The sequence below is a fragment of the Ceraceosorus guamensis genome (genome assembly GCF_003144195.1).
Source record: "Ceraceosorus guamensis strain MCA 4658 unplaced genomic scaffold IE81scaffold_28, whole genome shotgun sequence".
Taxonomy (NCBI): Eukaryota; Fungi; Basidiomycota; class Exobasidiomycetes; order Ceraceosorales; family Ceraceosoraceae; genus Ceraceosorus; species Ceraceosorus guamensis.
Window position 1 is genome coordinate 1 of NW_020290023.1, and position 17,452 is coordinate 17,452.

Here is a 17,452-nt window from a genome sequence, read left to right on the forward strand (position 1 = left end):
GGGTGCATATGTGACCCACAAAAGGGGGGGATCTGATTAAGGCTGCCCCTTGTGAAGGGCCACATTGATGGGTGCGGTAGCTCAGTGGTAGAGCGCAGAGCTCAGATGTGGGCAGGGTGCATGTGTGACCACAGAAAGGGCAGAATCTGGAGAATGTGTAAAGCACCAAATTAAACAAAAGGCTGAAGAAAGATGCTTGAGTCTTGTTGCCTGCTTGATCTGATGTACGTTGAGCGCAGAAATGGGGAGAAATTGATGATGTCTGTCACAACCTTTGTTCACAAGAGGGGATCATGGTGATTTGGAAGGAGGTGACGCATACAGGAGGCGCGCGCGTATCAGTAGCGCGCGCGCGCCGCGACAACCTCAGCTGAGCACCTGAGGGTGACAGGTGGGACAGTGTGCTATGCTGTGCACACGGTGATCTCCATCGATGAGTCCCTGGCTGTTTGTGAACAAATGACCCTATTTGATCTCCAAATCCATGCCTTATGCTGTGCGCACGCCATGTAGGGAAAAGCATCTCTTCTCCCTGAGCTCATCTACCTCCTCCATATCTGATGCAAGCTCATCTTCCTCCATTAGCTCATCCTTCTCGTTGTTCTTGTCCTTCACTTGGATTTTGTCCTTCACTTGAGTTCTACTGTCAAGATGCTCACGTAAGGCGCTGCACGCGTGACAACATTCCATCTTGGTTGTTGGCATGTTCTCAGGCTTGGCTTGCACTCCAATGACACTTGGTGCCTGTGGTCCTTCTAGAAGCGCCTGCAAGAGAGATGATGGGAGAGATTGCGCCTGTAAGCACCAATTGATCATCTCAGCTGCTGCGGCAAGGGACTTTGACGTACTTTGAGCATCTCTTCTCCTTGAGCTCATCGATCTACCTCCTCCTCCATAAAATGTCACTCAGACATCCATACTGCAACTCATGCAGCCCAAACATCTCCTACACATCACACACATGTCTTTCAGACAATCTTGATGACTCACAAACATTCTCAATGTTGCTTTGGCATTCCCACTGTCTTAGAGCCATTCTGGTACGCAACGCACAAGAACTCTCAGATGCTCCTGTAACATATCCATAGAGGCCCTGAAAAGCTCTCTGCCACTCTTCAACCCAACCTCTTCTCACCCATCATGCCCGCCCTCTTCCTTGACTTTTTACTCCTCGACAGCACTCAACATCTGCGACCGTTTGGCGTGCCCTTGCCAATCAGACAGACGCCGGAGCATGGCAAGAGCAGCAGCGCTACATGTACGCACAAACTCACGAGAGTCAGAAAAGTCACGAGTAGCACTTCCAAGCAATTTTGCACTCGCGGGATCTCCGGACTTGCACATTCAATTGACGAGAAGGCTGCCTGGGGGGGGAAAGGGGGTGGGGGAAGGGCTGGGAGGGGGCATGAACCCCAACATCAGCACCCACTCGCGCTGCTCTCGCGCAAAAAATTGGTTCACATCTACAATCATGCAGACCAGCTCGACTCATTGTTGTTTCCATGTCTTTGCATCAGTCCTTCTCGCGCACGGCTTTCGAGAGCGAGAGTCAGAGCGCACGCGCTCGTAGTGATGAGGCCAAACAGCTACACGAATGCGCACGATTCATCAGATGTCCAGCGCTCCGGGAGAGCCACGCAACATCCTCGAGATAGTTCAGATGGGACCCCAATCACAGATTCGTCCTTTCGGTGAAAAGTTTCGTGATTGATGTGCTGGCCACGCAAAGTGAACCCGCACACTTTAGCCCACGGTGTAGATCAAACGCATTCGATTAAAGTGGCTTTCATGTGTGCGGGCGCCGTGCTTCTGGGAAAATTCGCGAGGAAAAAGAGGCGCATGGCGCGTCACTTTGGCGAGACTACGTTGGCCGTGGAAGGGCTGACGACGTGTCCTATCGGCGTACCCGTAGCGCTGCGTGGAGCCGGAACGAGCTGCTCCTCCTCCAGTCCCTTTCCCACGCTTCTTCCCTCCGCATTCCTAAGCTTGACCACTTCGTCCACATAATCCGTAAACATGCCGTGACTATCCTGAGGACCTCCAGCGCTTTCGGGATGGAATTGCGCAGCCCAGACCAGCTTGCCGCTCTCTGGCGAAGCGCGCAATCCCTCGATGCTGCCGTCGTTTGCATTGACGAACCAAGGGATCCATCCGGCTGGCCAACCGCCGTTGGGCGCATCGTGATCCCACGATAAGCAATAACCGTGGTTTTGCGAAGTGACGTACACGCGACCCGCCTTGATGCAGTTGCCGACAGTGGATAGGCTGATGACGGGCTGATTGTGGCCTCTATTTCCAAAGGACATGCGGTAGCACGTCGCTCCTGCTGCTAGACCGATGATCTGATTGCCCATGCAAATACCAAATACTGGCCTGTTCCACTCTGTAATCACCTTGCGCGTCGTCTCGATGGCTTCGGGGATGGAGTTGGGAGAGCCGGGTCCGTTGGAGAGGAAGAGTCCATCGAAGCGATCCCTGACCGCGTTGAAATCGTAATTCCACGGAAGGACAGTTACGCTGACGCCTTCTCGCACCAAGCAACGAACGATGTTGGCCTTGCTTCCAAAGTCGAGCAGAGCAATGTGAGCGCGCGCACCGCTCTCTCCTAGACGAGGATGAATGGTGTAGGCGTGTTTCGTGCTGACGCTCTGGATCAAGTTGAGTTCCATCGGATCGAAGAATTGATCAGCTTCCGGCTTGACGTCGTGCTTCTCGCCGACGACGATGCCTCCCAAGGTGGACCCTTGATTGCGCAGGAGCGTGGTGAGAGCGCGCGTATCGACGCCCGAAATGCCTGGCACGTCGTGACGAGCGCACCAGCTGGCCAGACTTTCGCGAGCCTCAAAGTGGGAGAACCTCTCGCAGAGGTCAGAGACGACGACGCCAGCAGCTTGAATTCCGCGGCTTTCCAGGAAAGCTCCAACGTCGACATCTTCAGCATGTCCATTGGGACTGTAGCCGCTGAAATTATCTGGCACCCCATAATTTCCCATGAGCGGCTGGGTGAATACGAGGATTTGACCTTGATAGGATGGATCGGTGAGCGACTCGGTGTAGGAGGTGATGGCCGTTGTAAAGACGACTTCGCCGAATTGCGTGCGAGGAGAGCCAAAGGATTTGCCAGAGATGGCTTGACCGGACTTGAGGTGCAGCGTGGCTGGCTGCGACTCTGGTGCGGGCGAAGAAGTGATGGCGATGTCCAAAGCCGGGACGGCCGTCGCCAGACCGCGGGATGAGCTGACGCTCGGCGAACGAGGAAGGGTGTGCGAGGGACTCATTTTGCCGACGCGGACGACGCTGAGCGAGCGCAGAGCGCACAGCGAGAGAGAGCGAGCGGCGCTCGAAGAAGGTGCGCGCACAGCAGCGAACATGATGTCGACGTGCGCGGCAAAGGGTGGGCAAGGCAAATGGAAGAAGTCAGGCGATGGACTTGTAGACCGAATCACTGAGATAATCGTCTCGAGTCTGTTGGGTGAACATGCAGGAGCGAGCGCGTGAGAGAGCGAAAGAAGGAGAAGGAGGCGTCGAGGGAGCCACTGATGTCTTTTGCCGACGAGATAACAACGGTTGGTGGCCGAAGAGATGAAAGCGAGCGAGGCGAGCGTTGACATCACTTTGAGGCGTGTGTTGTGTGATTTCGCGCGCTTATTCTTCTGCTTCCTTCATTCTCCCTCTCTCTCGCGCGCGTCTGCGCGATAAGAAGAGGAGAAGAAATTTGGCGCCAAATGAGCGCATCTCGCGCGGGCGGCGGTGACTCGTTGCGCGCATGCGTGCGCGTGCGCGTGCGCGAACCGAGTCGTGAGTGCAGCACGCGCACTGTGACTGCTGATGTGACTTCGTGATCAAATTCTTGAATGCGACCATCGATCGGGTCACGCGCAGGCGATAACGCTATGGCACGTGACAATGCTGAAGCGACGCGCGCGCAACTCTTCAACACGTGCAGCGCTCGGCCCGGCGCGCTCGAGCGTGTTGTGTGTTGCTCGTCTGCCGGACGGGCGCGGGTGCGCTGATTCGCGCCGCTGATTCGCGCCATGTTCATTACGGTTCAAGATTCCCATTCAAGTGACGTCGACGAGGACATCACCGCCCCAGCATCTCGCCCACGACATTCGCCATACACTGTCCATCCAAAGCAACCAAGCTGCTACGATGGTGCGCGACGTCCAAGCGAGCAAAGCTAGCGAGCCAGTGGACCCACCGCCCGCGGATGTCGCCGCAGGCGCACCAGCCGACGACTCGCTCCTCTCACTCGCCTCCTCTTCCTCATCGCACCCCACATTCGATCAGCTCAACGCGCTTCTGCTCTCGCGGGGATACCTGAACGAGCCGCTGAACGTCTCTCCGCTACCTACGCGCTCTCTGGATGCGCTTTGCCAAGCTTTGCATTCGCTGCTCGGTCAGAGAGCTGAAGATGTGGACCTTAGAGACGCGCTAGCCGCACGAAATCGAGCACTGAACAGTCGTGCAGAGAGAATGGAGAGGGAGTTGCAAGAGGAGAGGGAGGCGAGACTGAGCGCTGAGCGCAAAAGCGAGCGCGAGCGGAGCAGAAACAAGTGAGTGGGTGTGCGTGCGCGGGTGCGCGGGTGCGCACTGCAATGCTCACCTCGCGCGCTGGCTTTGCAGACACCTGGCAGACGAAGCCAAAGCGCTGGAAGCGAATCTCAAGGCAGCGCAATCCGATTTGCAATCCAGCCGACGCGCCCTGCAAACAGTCAAGGCGAGCGCGCACCAATCCGCGCTGTCCAGCACTCGCCAATCGACTCGTCAGCGCGCAGCCTACTCCGAAGCGACAGCTGCTACCACTCGAGGATGCTTCCCAACCGCTCGTTGCGTGCCCTTTGCCTTTTTGGCAGACGACGCGCATGGACCTTTCAATCGCGCTGGAACGGGCGGCATCGAAGCTGCGCTTATGCGCGAAGCTGAAGAGAGAGCTTCCAGATTGGCAGATGAGAATATTCAATACAAGGCCATGCTCTTGGATGCGGCAAACGATGTCAAGGAGGCGGCGCGTCAAATTGTCGCCTTGTTGCCTATGGGCGGACAAGGGGACGCCTCCACATCGCTGTCGTCTAGCAGCAGCTCGCTCTACGCTTCGCTGAACGATCCGTGGACCATGGATCAACTCTTTGCCACCAGCATGGCCAGTCCGACTCACGTCGACGTGCACAAGCGCTTGCGCGCCGTGCTCAGCACGCTCCAAGAAGGTACGAGCTCGCTTCGAGCGTCGCGCGTCGAAGAGTCGCTCAAGCACGCCATGCGAATCAAGGATCTCGACGACGAGATCTCTGCTCTCTCGTCTCGGCAAGAGCCGGACAAGGCGAGAGAATTGGGAGAAGCTGCTGCCCAAGCGCACGCTTCTTCTATCGGCTTTTACCACGCCAGACAAACACCTCGAGAAGAAAAGAGGGAGATGGAGAGGAAGTTGTTGGATGCGATTACGCGATTGGGACGCGCGGAAGAGCAAGTGTCGATGCTGGAGCGCGAGAGGAGACGCTGGAAGGATACGCTCAAGAGCGGGACCGGAGCTGACGAGCAGATGGCAGAGGTCGCCAGACTCCGGCAACAATCAGAGGCGCTCAAACTCGAGCTCGAGCATGCTCGCTCGGTGATCAAGGAAGCGCAAACGGCCAACGATCGAGCTGTGGAAAAAATGCGTCTGGAGAGGCTTTCATGGGAAGAAGAGAGGATGCGACACGCGCAAGCTGAACAACGAGGCGCGACGACAAGAGATGAATCTTTGGGCGTCATCGCGGCTACGCAACGCGCAGCACCTAGCACGACTCGTCGCGCGAGCTTCTTTGGAGATGCGAAGAAGCAAGACGGCGATTCCAGCGCAGAGGCAAGCACTGTCGTCCTGCACAGTCTTGACGCGTCCGGGTCCAAGTCTACATCGAGATCAGAACCGAGCACCGCGCACGTGACGAGCGTTCGGCGAAGTTCTCGCGTATCCGAAAAGAGCCGACAGGGCGATTCGAGCGGCGAAACGGCGCGAACAGGGGCAAGTAGGCGATCGGCAGCGACAGACGATCAGATCGTGGAAGCACATCGCTCGCGTAGCTTAACCTCCCGCATCAACGACGATGCTTTCTCCTCCACGGAAAAAGAGCGTGGCACTACGTCCAACTCTTCCAGTAGGCGCAAGAGAGCCAAAGGGGCCGTGTCGGAGCAAGAAGCGTCCCCTTCTTATTCTTCTCGCTCAGAGCTGGCACAAGTGTCGGTAGCGTTGACCGTCGAGCCGCATAATGGTTCGCGCGCGGTCGAAGAAGAGACAGGAGCAGCGACAGATGGGCAACGAGGACGTCGTACTTCTCGCTCATCGAACAAACGAGCGCGTCAAGAGGAGGTGGAGCATGTGGGCTCGAACAATCTCGACCCTGGCTCCAATGTACCGTCCACTCTGATTCCCAACGTTGAGCGCAACACCAAACGTACTCTCTCTGGTCGACGAGTCGTCTCTTCCACACCCTTGGTGGATCGTTCGCTTCCGGATGCGCTCACCGTACCAAACGTCCTTCTTCCCACCGCATCTTCGCTCGGCAAGAGCAGCAAGTCGAACGGTGCGCCTTTCAGCTCCAGCTCCAATTCGGACGAGCCGGGCATCAAACGAGCACGCACAGCTTTAGTAGACGCTCCAGTCGGTACGCTCAACAGCTTGCCAGAGACGCGGGGGAAGGCTGGTCAAGCGCATCCAAAGGTGCTTCCCAAGTCGAGGCAGCAGGCCAGCACGTCCGAGGGCCCTAGAGCGACGCGTCAGCCCAGTTGGGCAGAAAGACAAGCTTTGGCTAGAGAAAGGGTCAGGGCGAGAAATGCCGGTGCCAGTGCGGCTACGGCGAGAATGCCTTGATCAGGCGGGTCCCACAGACTTGTGATCCAGCACCGTCACATACTCCTCTTCACTTTGCTCCCTCCTTGTACTTCGATACGCACGCAAATCACGCGGTGGATCAATGGCGAATTGCAATTGCACGTGGGCGCGCGCGCAGACGCACATATTGGGGGGGGGGGGGGGGCACTACGGTGACGTGCAAGAGTGAAACAGTGCAAACAGGAGCAGATGTGCTAGATGGACAGAGGAGCGGAACATTAGCTATTGGGCAATCGACTGAACCACAAGATGTAAGGTGAGCTGCTCTGCAACTGTCGAACGTCGGGCTGCTTCACCACTCTCGAATCGTCGGCATAGTGCCAATGACCCTGACTTCGCACGCTGGCCGTGTAATGACCGGTGTTGAGCGTGCCAAAGTGATGCACGACGCCCGCTAGGCGGTACAAGTACGGCGGCTGCTGCGATGCGCTGACCGGTGCGCCGCGCGGCAAGATGCCAGCGTGCGAAGGCATGTAGTTGGTCAGATCCAGCACGTCGTTGATGGGAAAGTCGACGGCCGTCTGCACTTTGTCCGTGCCTGCGCGAAAAGCGAAGCGCTTGAGATGCACAAGCAAGATCTGTAGAGCGTCGCAAACGTTCGCGTCAGTGTTTGCTTTCCCCCTTCACGTCGCAGAAACTTTTTCGCGACGCTCACCTGCGGCAAGCGCGAGATGGTCAACCTCTTGATGGCCTTTCGTGGCTTTTTACATGCAGGGCAATGCCAAGCGTCCGCCTTGTCCATCACCTCTTCCCTCACAAATGCATCCAAGCACTGATGCAAGGTGACGCGACCCTTGCTGCCATTGAGCGGCGTCGGTATGGGCAGCGAAAGGTACATAAAGGCGTTGTACGTCGTCGATGTCTAAGATTGCGCAGAAACATTATGAGTCGGTGGTCCCGCACCTAGCGCCTCCCAAACTCACCTTGCCGCATGTGCAACAAGTCAGCTTGTTGCGGAATTGTCCTTGAAACCAATCCACAACAAAGCTGTCGTTGCGCTGCCTGTAGATTCCCCACTCCTTGACGCTCGCGATTTGCTGCGGCAGCGTTTCCAACTCGTGTTCTCGCGCCGGCGTCATTTCTACGGGAGGAGGCTTGTGCACCACATGATTCAAGTCCTCGTGCAAGCCATCCAAGAGGAAAGCTAAAAACTCCTGCGCATCGTGCTGGTCGTAGCCCCTAAAAGCTGGTGCGAATCGAGTAATCGCTTCGCGGAACGTCACTGGCGACACAAAGGTGTACGACTCGGACCACATCACCCTGATCAGCTGCGCAAAGGCTTCTGCCAGCGCTCCTTGCGTGCCAAGAGGGTTGACGCGATTGATGGCGCGCTTGTACGAGCCGTCTAGAGCGATTACCAGTCAGCGAGCGCGATCGCGATCGTCCGTCCGCGCGCTCGCACAGACCTCAACTCACCAAGCAAGAACCTCGCCAGAGGCACAGTTGCACTCAAGCACTGCAAAGTGGCGTTCATGTAGCAGCTATTGCCCACATTCTTCAATCCCGTCATGCCCACGCGCACGTCGTTGCTGAGCTTGGCCGCGTTTGCAGACGCCGGCGTGGCAGAGGGCGATGACGGCGCGCCAGCAGAATAGGAAGAAGGTTTTGACCCGAGCGAGGAGCCCAACGCACCGAGAGGCGGTCTGCGGGTCAGATCCATCGAGCCCCTCGCAGCGTGCTGAGAAGCTGCGCCGGACTGCAACGAAGTCGGCAAGACGGAGAGCGATCCCGTGTGTCCGTGCCCATGAGCGGCCAGCGCCGCGCGCGAAGAAGAGGACATGCCGTTGCTAGCAGCAGCTGCGGGTGGCGGTGTGAGTCCGCTCGATCGCTCGTCGTGCGGCGGCACGGTCCCGGCATGCCCATTGCGCAACCTCGGATACTCAAAGTTGGCGCTGGCTCGCGAAGTCGCATGCTGGTTCGCTGGATCGCCACACGGAATGTGCGGCTGACTCGTGTGGTAGTCGCTTTGTCTCGATGAGCGACCTGAGGACACCGCTGAAGGTGCGGGGGGCGGGAAAGCTGGGGCGCCCATTGGAGGCGCGTAGGATGGAGGCCCGTTCGAAGAGCTGTACCCCGACTGGTAAGCCCGTACAGGCATTGATGGAGGCGCGTAGCTCGGAAGGGCTAAACGAGAAGGCAGTTGGTCTGCGTCGGCTTTGGGACCCTCAGTCGAGCTCGCCAGCGCGGGCGGCGCCATGCCTTCAGGAACTATCAAGCCCTGCCGACGCAGTCGTCTCGCATCGTCGTCTCGAGGCTGGCTATCGCGCCGCTGTTGAGGGTGCGCAGCCTGCGCACTATCGACGGATCCCGCATCAGCCCCTCTGCTTCCTGCCACATACGAAGCGTCGACCTTTCGTGACCACGATTCCACGCCACCGACCAACAGCACCGGGTGGTGACGCAGCGGTTTTGCAAATTCGCGCTCGTAGATTGCCGTGTTGATCGCGTTTAGAATCTCCGCCGCAGCCACGACCGCAGGAGGGAGATTCGATTGCGGCACGAGCCCGCGACTGTACGAGTCGCACAGCACAACCAAATCAAAAGTGTGCCTGTTCTCGAAAGCTTCGCGCTGTGCAGAGTCTACTCCTGATGCCGCCAGCATGTTGCCCATCTCCTCAGACGATATGCCCTGCTTGATATACATTGGGTCGATGCGCACACACGTGCCTGCGCTCGTTGGCACCGCGATGCGTTTCTCTGTCCACTGCTGCCGGCTGCGTACATCCAACAACAGCACTCTGCGGCCCGGCTTCCGGACCATTCTCGTTTGCGGTGGGGTTTCGGAAGCTGCCTCGGCCGCTGGCACGCTGACGCTTGCAAAGCCCGGATGCAAGAGTGTCCACAGCTCCTCCACCGTGATGAGATTCGAACGTGGAAGAGGTGGAAGCTCGGCGTCATTTGGGCGTCCAATGCTGGTAGACTCTCCCGCGACGGATGTCCCTGCAGGGAGAGGCAACGGCGGCCTCGAGGGACCGGCGGCGTGAGAGACTGGCGGAGGCGGAAGCGGTCTTGGCGGTGCGCTCGTGGCTGAGCCATTCTGGTGGCGCGACTGATCATGCTCGCTGGGTCCAGCTCTTTCAAAATCTTCCAATGCAGGATAGGAGCTCGTAAACTCGCTCACAGTCGGCAAATGTACCGATGTCGGCGACTCTTGCTTTTGAGTCGGTGTTGTCCGACCAGAACTCGTGTCGATGCGTCCCATCAAGGAGCCCATGCTGGGAGCGCTCCAGCTTTCGCTCGGCCGCAGCACTGGGCTGGTAAGGCCTGACCGATCATCCCCAGGAGCCCGCGGCGACTGCGTTGGTGTGGCGGGTCGTGGCAAGCGGGAAGCTACGTCGCCGTCTGTAGGATCTCGTCTGTGTCCATGTTCGCTCCCAAGCGCGAGTAGGGCTGATGCGCGATTCGAGCTCGGGCCCGAGGCACCAACTCCAGAGTCCCCCTGTCGAGCAGCAGCCATGCCATTGGATCTCAGAGCGCTGAGACGGTCCGCCAACGAGTTCACCTCCCTGGGTGCAGAGCCAGCCCCATTCACCAGCTCGACGTCTTCGTGAGAAGCTGCAGCCTGACCCTCAATTAGACCTGCATCTATCTCGCTTGCCACTTGCTCTGGCTGCGACTGCGACGCTGCTGTTGATGATGCCTGATCAGAGCGAGCTGCTTCGCGAGCATCTTCTCGCGCTTGCAGCTGTTTCTCGATGCGTTCCGTCCTCTCTATGATGCCAGGTACTTTCTGTACGTGCGACGAGCAGGCTGGGTCAGCATGTCCAACATTCCGCCACTTCTGGCAAACACCACCTACCTGCATAAAGTCCTGATAAGTCTTGTACAATGAATCCCGTGTTCCGTCCTGTCGCACACGAGAGATCATAGGCCATTCCGCGTGTCTGGGTATCTGCGAGGCCACTCTGAGGGGAAAGATGCGAGAATCAGCAGCGGCCTCTGCTCTCCTAAAAACTCTTCGCGGAGAGCCTCGGCGTCTGGTTTGCAGCACGAAGTACAAACGACTAGTCCGCGTGGCAACATCCTCCCTCGATGGTCTCGCCTCCGCAGCGCATCTCTCATCGCCCACTCACTTTGCGCATTTCAAATAATTCACAAACGCTCGTTCCATTTCGTTTTGTCTATAATCACTCTCCGCCTTTTCGTACAGCGTGTATGCAGCTCCAACGTAACTCTTGAGCGTAAATTTGCTGTCCAGCTCGGCCTTTGCATACCTCCTCAGGTTGGCTGGATGATTGGGACTGGCTGCAGCCAGCGATGCAGATGATATTGGTGCTGGAGAGACGGCATGGGCAGAGGCTGCGAGTGGCGAAGGTCGGTGTTTTTCGCTTGGGGCACTCGGAACAGAGCCTCGCCTAGGCAACTGAGTCGAGCCTCTCGAGGGACCGGCATCCTGGCTAGCGCTAGGTACAGTTGAAGATGACGAAGCTTGAATGTCCTGGCCGCTGCTGCTGGCCGCTCGCAAGGCGTCCAGACCTTCCGATGAAGGCGGTGGGCCAAGAGCTCCCGACATGTTCCTATGCGGGTGGATCGACCCGGGCCGCCGGAGAGGTGTCTAGAGCTGGGCGATACTGCCTTCAGCGGCGCAAGAAAGAGTGTTGAAGTCACGATGGATCGATTCGCACTTTAAGCAGCCCGGTGTGCGGTTGACCGAGCGCAGCACTGCAGTTTCGCTCGCAGTTGCGCAGGCGAAGCGGGATGTGTGCGCTTCACAAAGAAACGACAAGCGATGCAGGGTTGGTGCTGTCTAATGTTGCAGTGGTCGCGGTATGTCAAGCGTGAATCACTAGTGGCGCCGAATCCTCAAGCGTATCAAGAGAGTCGGACGCTACCACAGAACGAGAATGACACGAGATGGAGGTATGGAAGATCCATCGCTACATAGCGAGCTGAGCACCATCGCCCGCCCGCCTGCCCGCGCGTCACATGTGGAGCGGAGTTGCCTCAAAGCGCGACCGCGCCATGCCTTATGTATCTGCGCATGGTGCTGCTGCTGCTGCTGCGTGGCGCAGTCACGCCCAAAGCCACGCGCGGTTGAAAGCGATGGTTGTACGATGCTTGTCTGCGTCGATAATCACGAATACATGCATACGCACTTGACAGGGAGCGCATCAGGACAAGGAAAGTCTTGAGAATCCAAATGCGACGGTTAGCGATGCATATGCATTCGAATAGGGCATCCTCATCGACGGTGGACAAGAGACACCATACAAGAGTGAAGCGAGTGAATGGCGCGTTGCGTGACGCGCTGCCCAGCATCGATGCGATCGATCCACGTGTTCTGGGGACGATCATGACGGAGGCGTCAAAGCTGCAAGACTCGCCGAGTGGCGGTTGGAAAGAGTAGGAGGGAGACTGGGCCGCGCGAGGTAGTTTAGCGTGCTATTTGCAAAGCCCATCTCGCTCACAGCTTGGCAGCGTAAGCGTACTCGCCGCCCTTTGCGAGTGCTCTCTGTACCATTGTGCGCCAGAAACCATGAGCTGCGCTTGCTTGGCTCTACGTAGCTGCATGCTGCACTCACCTGATATGCTGGCCTTCTCTGTGCCTTTTCAACGTACGCCTTGAGATTCGCAGGAGCATTTGCAGCCCTTCCACCCACAATGCTAGCTTCCAGCGGGAACATGAGCTGATAATCTGCCGACGTGGGATTTCCATCCTTGTCACCTCCGGCAAACCAAATCTCCTTGTCCGAAGTGGCGGGGTCTCCACGCTTGGAGAGCGCTTGCGATACGTATGTTAGCTTGGATTTGATGTCGGGATCGACCAGCCTGCCGCACACTTGACCGCAGATGATTGAGACGATGGGTCGAACGAGGAACGGTGCTTGAGTAGGCACCGTGCTAAAGATCAACTTCATCACCATCGTGGGCATTAGTGAGCCTGATCAGGGTGAAGGTTCGTCGTGAGCTAAAGGTCAGAACACGTCCCAGCACCAACGCGACCAACCCACCTTCCGCAAAGTGCGACCACATGTTGTTCTCGAGCTTGTCTTCGGTAGAAACAGGCACAGCAGCGCCCTTGCCGTACTTTTCAATGATGAAATCTGGCGACCGGAACGTGATAAATCAGCCGCGCGATGCTGACCTTGAGCGCTGCGAACGCACCGACAATGGCACCGCTCTCCGCAAGCGTAATCTCCTTTCCGCTCAGATCCGTATCGGTGATGAAAGGGGATTTGCCCAGAGGGTGCGCTTGCTTGAGCTCCTTAGGAGCCAGCATGTCCGGTCCACGCTTGTAGTGCTTGATCTCATACTGGATGTATGCGTAGATGATTGGGGCAACAGCCACCGTGAGCCTAGCTTTCACAATGTCGCATCCACCGAATTCGGCTCACATCAACGCCAAGCTCTTCCAGCAGCCAGAGCACCCGCTGAGAACGACTGTTGTTGAGGTGGTGCTGAGAAGGAGATGCGGTGGTCATGGGTCAAAGTATCGGTAAGCAAGACACAATCAACCACATCTCCATCGCAGAGACTCACAACAATGAGGGTCATTTTGAAGCGCAACTGCGTATCTATCCTGTCGTTATCGGCGATTCGGTGTGCAGAAGAGTGGAATATCGAAAAGACCAGCTAGCTGTAGCTAAAGTAGTGAGTTGTTCAAGATCGGCTCACTTTGGCATCGAATGCCGGTCGCTGCCGTGTGCAGCGTGGTACCTCCACTCATCTTGACTCAGGCTGAGCGAGCTATTCGAGAACATTTCCTTTTGCTCTCTTGTGGTACGCTTGTCCTCGCGCGCTCGCGCGCGCCCGCCCACGATCGCAAATCATCTATTGCCCTCGCGCGCGACGCTGCTATCCTGCGCTGAGCAGCTCACCTTGAACGTGGTCTCCTGCCACCACCGCCTTTGCTGGTCAACACAACCTCTCTCAGCCGTCTTTCGCTCGCCAGCATGCCACCTCAAGGCAACAGACAGCGGCAGGAAGACGGTGATCCATCTCCGGCCAGCAAGAGGCAGCGTCTGGTGGTGCGTCTCAACAGGTCAGGCGGCATCAGTCATGACGCTGGGTCGGATGAGGATGAGGATGGTGTCCAAGAGAGTGGCGAGGCGAGATTGGTAGCTGGTAGACCTGCTGTAGCTGATGTCCGCGGCAACCACGGTGGAGGCGATGCAGACGACGCACCAGACTTGGCTGAGCCTGAATTCAGATCCGATGGCGAAGGCTCGGATGAGGAGGGCGATGGTGGTCTCACCATTGCAGTCGGTCGCGGTCGTCAAACAAACACGAAGCGAGGTGCTGCCATAAGTCGTCGGGGCAATGACGCATCGATGAGAGGTCGAAATGACCATGCAGGTGACAGCACGGGCGATGAGCCCGACGAAGCGTTGACGCCGCCCAGTCACGAGGATGGAGGCGACTTCAGCCTGCTGCCACTCAAAAAAGACCACGCCAGTAGACCACTCTGGATCAATCCGCACAACCGGCACATCATTCTCGAAGGTTTCAGTCCTATAGCGGAGCAAGCGATGGATTTCTTGGTCGCGATCGCTGAGCCCGTTAGCAGGTGAGTAGAGTGTATGCGTGCGACTCGACAGTGGTGTCGAACACGCTGACGACGCTCACTACGGGATATGTTTGCCACTTGTAGGCCTGCACATATACACGAGTATCAGCTCACCATGTACAGCCTGTTTGCTGCCGTCTCGGTAGGGCTGCAGCCGACGGACATCCTGGAAGTGTTGAACCGTCTGTCAAAGTCTCCAATCCCTCAGTCCATCGTGGATTTTGTTCTAGACAACACCAAAAGCTTTGGCAAAGTCAAGCTCGTGTTGAAGCAGAACAAGTACTTCATCGAGAGTGCACATCCCGATGTACTTCGAATGCTGCTGCGGGATGAGGTGATTGGCAAGGCGCGCATCACTGAAGCCGAGCGGAGCCAGCAGCAGAACGGCAACAATCGGCTAGAGGTCTTGGGAAGAGCAGCAGCACCCAGCAGAGGCAACCTCGTCATTCCTGGTACAAGTGGTGCACGCCAGGCTGGGCAAGGCGTGAACGGATCCGGCGGCATTGTTCGCGAGCCACCAGGCACGAAGTCTGCGGCTTCGAATGCCGCGGCCAATGCAGCTGCGGCGTCCGGCGATGTCGGCGCTGCTGGCGGCACCCTCAATGACGCTGACCTTTTCAGCAGCATCATTGGCATGGATGACGAGGCGGACGGACTAGGTGCCTCCGGCGGGAACGAGGACGAGGAGGACATGGTGCACTCGTTCGAAGTGCGCGAAGAGGCGACGGAGGAAGTCCGAAGACGATGCAACGACATTGGCTACCCGATGCTGGAAGAGTACGACTTTCGCAACGACCACTCCAATCCGGATCTGGAAATCGACCTCAAGCCCGTCACTCAGATCAGACCTTACCAAGAAAAAAGTCTGTCAAAGATGTTTGGAAATGGCAGAGCTAGAAGTGGCATCATTGTGCTGCCCTGCGGTGCTGGAAAGACTCTAGTGGGCATCACGGCTGCTTGCACCATCAAAAAGAGCTGTTTGGTGCTTGCAACGAGCTCCGTCAGTGTGATGCAGTGGAAGCGAGAATTTATGCAGTGGAGCAACATTCAAGACCACCAGATCAGCGTGTTTACCGCAGACCAAAAAGAAAAGGTGAGGCTTTGGTGTGGTACGGCCAGAAAGTGTCCATGCTGACGAGCTCCGTCACACAGTTTACGAGCGCCGCGGGAATCGTCGTGTCCACTTACTCCATGGTAGCAAACACGGGCAAGCGGTCGCACTCTTCCCAGAAGATGATGAATTTTTTGGAGTCTCGCGAATGGGGTTTCATCCTGCTCGACGAAGTGCACGTCGTTCCAGCATCCATGTTCAGGCGGGTGCTGACCAAGATCAAGGCGCATAGCAAACTTGGTCTGACAGCGACGCTGGTCCGAGAAGACGAAAAAATCGACGAGCTAAATTTCTTGGTTGGGCCCAAGCTTTACGAGGCTAACTGGATGGACCTGGCTGCAAAGGGTCACATTGCGACTGTGCAATGCGCGGAGGTGTGGTGCCCCATGACACCAGAGTTCTACAGAGAGTACCTTCGTGAAAAGAGCAGAAAGAGGATGCTGCTGTACTGCATGAATCCGAACAAATTTCAAGCTTGCCAATTCCTCATCAACTACCACGAAAACAGAGGCGACAAGATTATCGTCTTTTCGGACAATGTATACGCCTTGGAGGTAAGTGAGATGCTACCACAGCCAACGAACGCGTGCTCACGCAACTTTGCATGGTTCCATCTTCTGGTCCAGGCCTATGCCAAGAAGCTCAACAAGTTGTTCATTCACGGAGGCATCCCTCAAACTGAGCGCATGCGCGTGCTGCAACATTTTCAACACAACCCGACCATCAACACCATCTTCCTGTCCAAGGTAGGCGACACGTCCATCGACTTGCCGGAAGCAACGTGCTTGATCCAAATCTCTAGTCATTTCGGTTCGCGTCGTCAAGAAGCTCAACGGCTGGGTCGTATTCTGAGAGCAAAGCGCAGATCCGAAGATGGCTTCAATGCTTTTTTCTACAGTCTAGTCTCGACCGACACCAGTGAGATGTACTATTCGAGCCGAAGGCAAGCATTCTTGGTTTCTCAAGGGTATGCGTACAGGTGCATCACCAAATTGACCGGTCTGCAGGAGATGGATGACCTGATCCTCAAGACCAGAGAAGAGCAGATTGAGCTCTTGCAAAGCGTCCTCATAGCGAACGATTCGGCGGCAGATGTTGGCAAGGATATGGCTGGTGCAGGCGGCTGGGAGGAGGAAGGCTACGGTGGCGCTTCAAGCAGTGGCAACAGGCGAATTGGCGCTGCCCCTTCCTCGTTCAAAGCGAAGCGCTCGACGGGTACCTTGGACGCGCTGTCTGGTGCAGGCACCATGTCCTACGTGGTGAGTACGGCCTCCCGGCCCTTGCGTGTCGTGGGAAAAGCCAGCTGACCCTTTGCCCTACTTCAAACGCACAGGAACGCAACAAGTCTGCCAATCGAACTTTGGCAAAGGAGAGGCATCCAATTTTCAAGAAACATTACAACCAGAAGTGATCCAGGATCAGCAGAAATTCTCATCGACTCCAAATGTAATTGTACGATAATCCACGAAAATCTTTCGCATTGAAGTTAGAGTCTGCCGTGCCGCTCGCGATCCCCACCACGACTCCCCTTTTTTTCCCCGTCCCACGAGTCAGACGCAGAGCTTCGTGCCACGTCAACTGCCCGCCCTTTCGTAGGCTCGCGGTATCTGACTTTTCCTCAAAGTGGAAGATGAAACCCAAAATGAAGCGGCGGATCTGCTCTTGATCTCTTTCTGTGATGTCAGCGATCCGCCCCGTCATTTGCGTGCCGATTAAGCCGGACGAATGTCGCGCACTTGTGCTGGTGCTCCTAATTTTGGCGAGAGCTGATACTTGGAGCTTCATGGCTGTTCGTTGACTTTGTGCCGCAGACATTGCTGCTCGAACGAGATTGCAGTCTTGTCCGCTGTGTGGACTGGTGGATCTTCCCGGATTGCGAGGGTCATATGTCCAAGGTTCACGTGTGTGAGACCTGGGCGCTTTGCTCCAGCGTTCGCCCCTCGGCATGGATGCAGGTATTTCTCAA

General features: G+C 56.9%; 5 protein-coding genes across 5 annotated transcripts; 2 read left to right on the forward strand and 3 right to left on the reverse strand.

The window, feature by feature from the left end:
- Positions 1 to 1,383: 1,383 nt before the first annotated feature.
- IE81DRAFT_323285 (small subunit of carbamoyl phosphate synthase) lies at positions 1,384 to 3,675 on the reverse strand. The gene has a single exon (XM_025513888.1). The coding sequence runs from the start codon at positions 3,369 to 3,371 to the stop codon at positions 1,848 to 1,850; it is 1,524 nt and encodes a 507-aa protein (XP_025369687.1). The 5' UTR covers positions 3,372 to 3,675; the 3' UTR covers positions 1,384 to 1,847.
- A 400-nt stretch (positions 3,676 to 4,075) lies between these two features.
- IE81DRAFT_323286 (hypothetical protein) lies at positions 4,076 to 6,992 on the forward strand. Its single transcript, XM_025513889.1, has 2 exons — positions 4,076 to 4,556; positions 4,627 to 6,992. Exons 1-2 carry the CDS (start codon positions 4,153 to 4,155, stop codon positions 6,845 to 6,847), a joined length of 2,625 nt encoding a protein of 874 aa, XP_025369688.1. The 5' UTR covers positions 4,076 to 4,152; the 3' UTR covers positions 6,848 to 6,992.
- Positions 6,993 to 7,005: 13 nt separating this feature from the next.
- Positions 7,006 to 11,776, reverse strand: IE81DRAFT_313348 (hypothetical protein). Its single transcript, XM_025512484.1, has 6 exons — positions 10,942 to 11,776; positions 10,668 to 10,773; positions 8,285 to 10,598; positions 7,792 to 8,213; positions 7,524 to 7,730; positions 7,006 to 7,446 (listed from the first exon to the last, which is right to left on the reverse strand). The coding sequence occupies exons 1-6, from the start codon at positions 11,379 to 11,381 to the stop codon at positions 7,087 to 7,089; spliced, it is 3,849 nt and encodes a 1,282-aa protein (XP_025369689.1). The 5' UTR covers positions 11,382 to 11,776; the 3' UTR covers positions 7,006 to 7,086.
- Positions 11,777 to 12,003: 227 nt separating this feature from the next.
- On the reverse strand, positions 12,004 to 13,393 carry IE81DRAFT_323289 (glutathione s-transferase domain protein). The gene is made up of 6 exons (XM_025513890.1): positions 13,349 to 13,393; positions 13,204 to 13,266; positions 12,974 to 13,121; positions 12,820 to 12,912; positions 12,391 to 12,749; positions 12,004 to 12,320 (listed from the first exon to the last, which is right to left on the reverse strand). The coding sequence occupies exons 1-6, from the start codon at positions 13,361 to 13,363 to the stop codon at positions 12,273 to 12,275; spliced, it is 726 nt and encodes a 241-aa protein (XP_025369690.1). The 5' UTR covers positions 13,364 to 13,393; the 3' UTR covers positions 12,004 to 12,272.
- Positions 13,394 to 14,139: 746 nt separating this feature from the next.
- On the forward strand, positions 14,140 to 16,897 carry IE81DRAFT_289960 (DNA repair helicase rad25; the record flags this gene model as incomplete). The annotated part of the gene is made up of 5 exons (XM_025511835.1): positions 14,140 to 14,375; positions 14,460 to 15,468; positions 15,528 to 16,040; positions 16,113 to 16,745; positions 16,820 to 16,897. 5 exons carry the CDS (start codon positions 14,140 to 14,142, stop codon positions 16,895 to 16,897), a joined length of 2,469 nt encoding a protein of 822 aa, XP_025369691.1.
- Between the last annotated feature and the right edge of the window lie 555 nt (positions 16,898 to 17,452).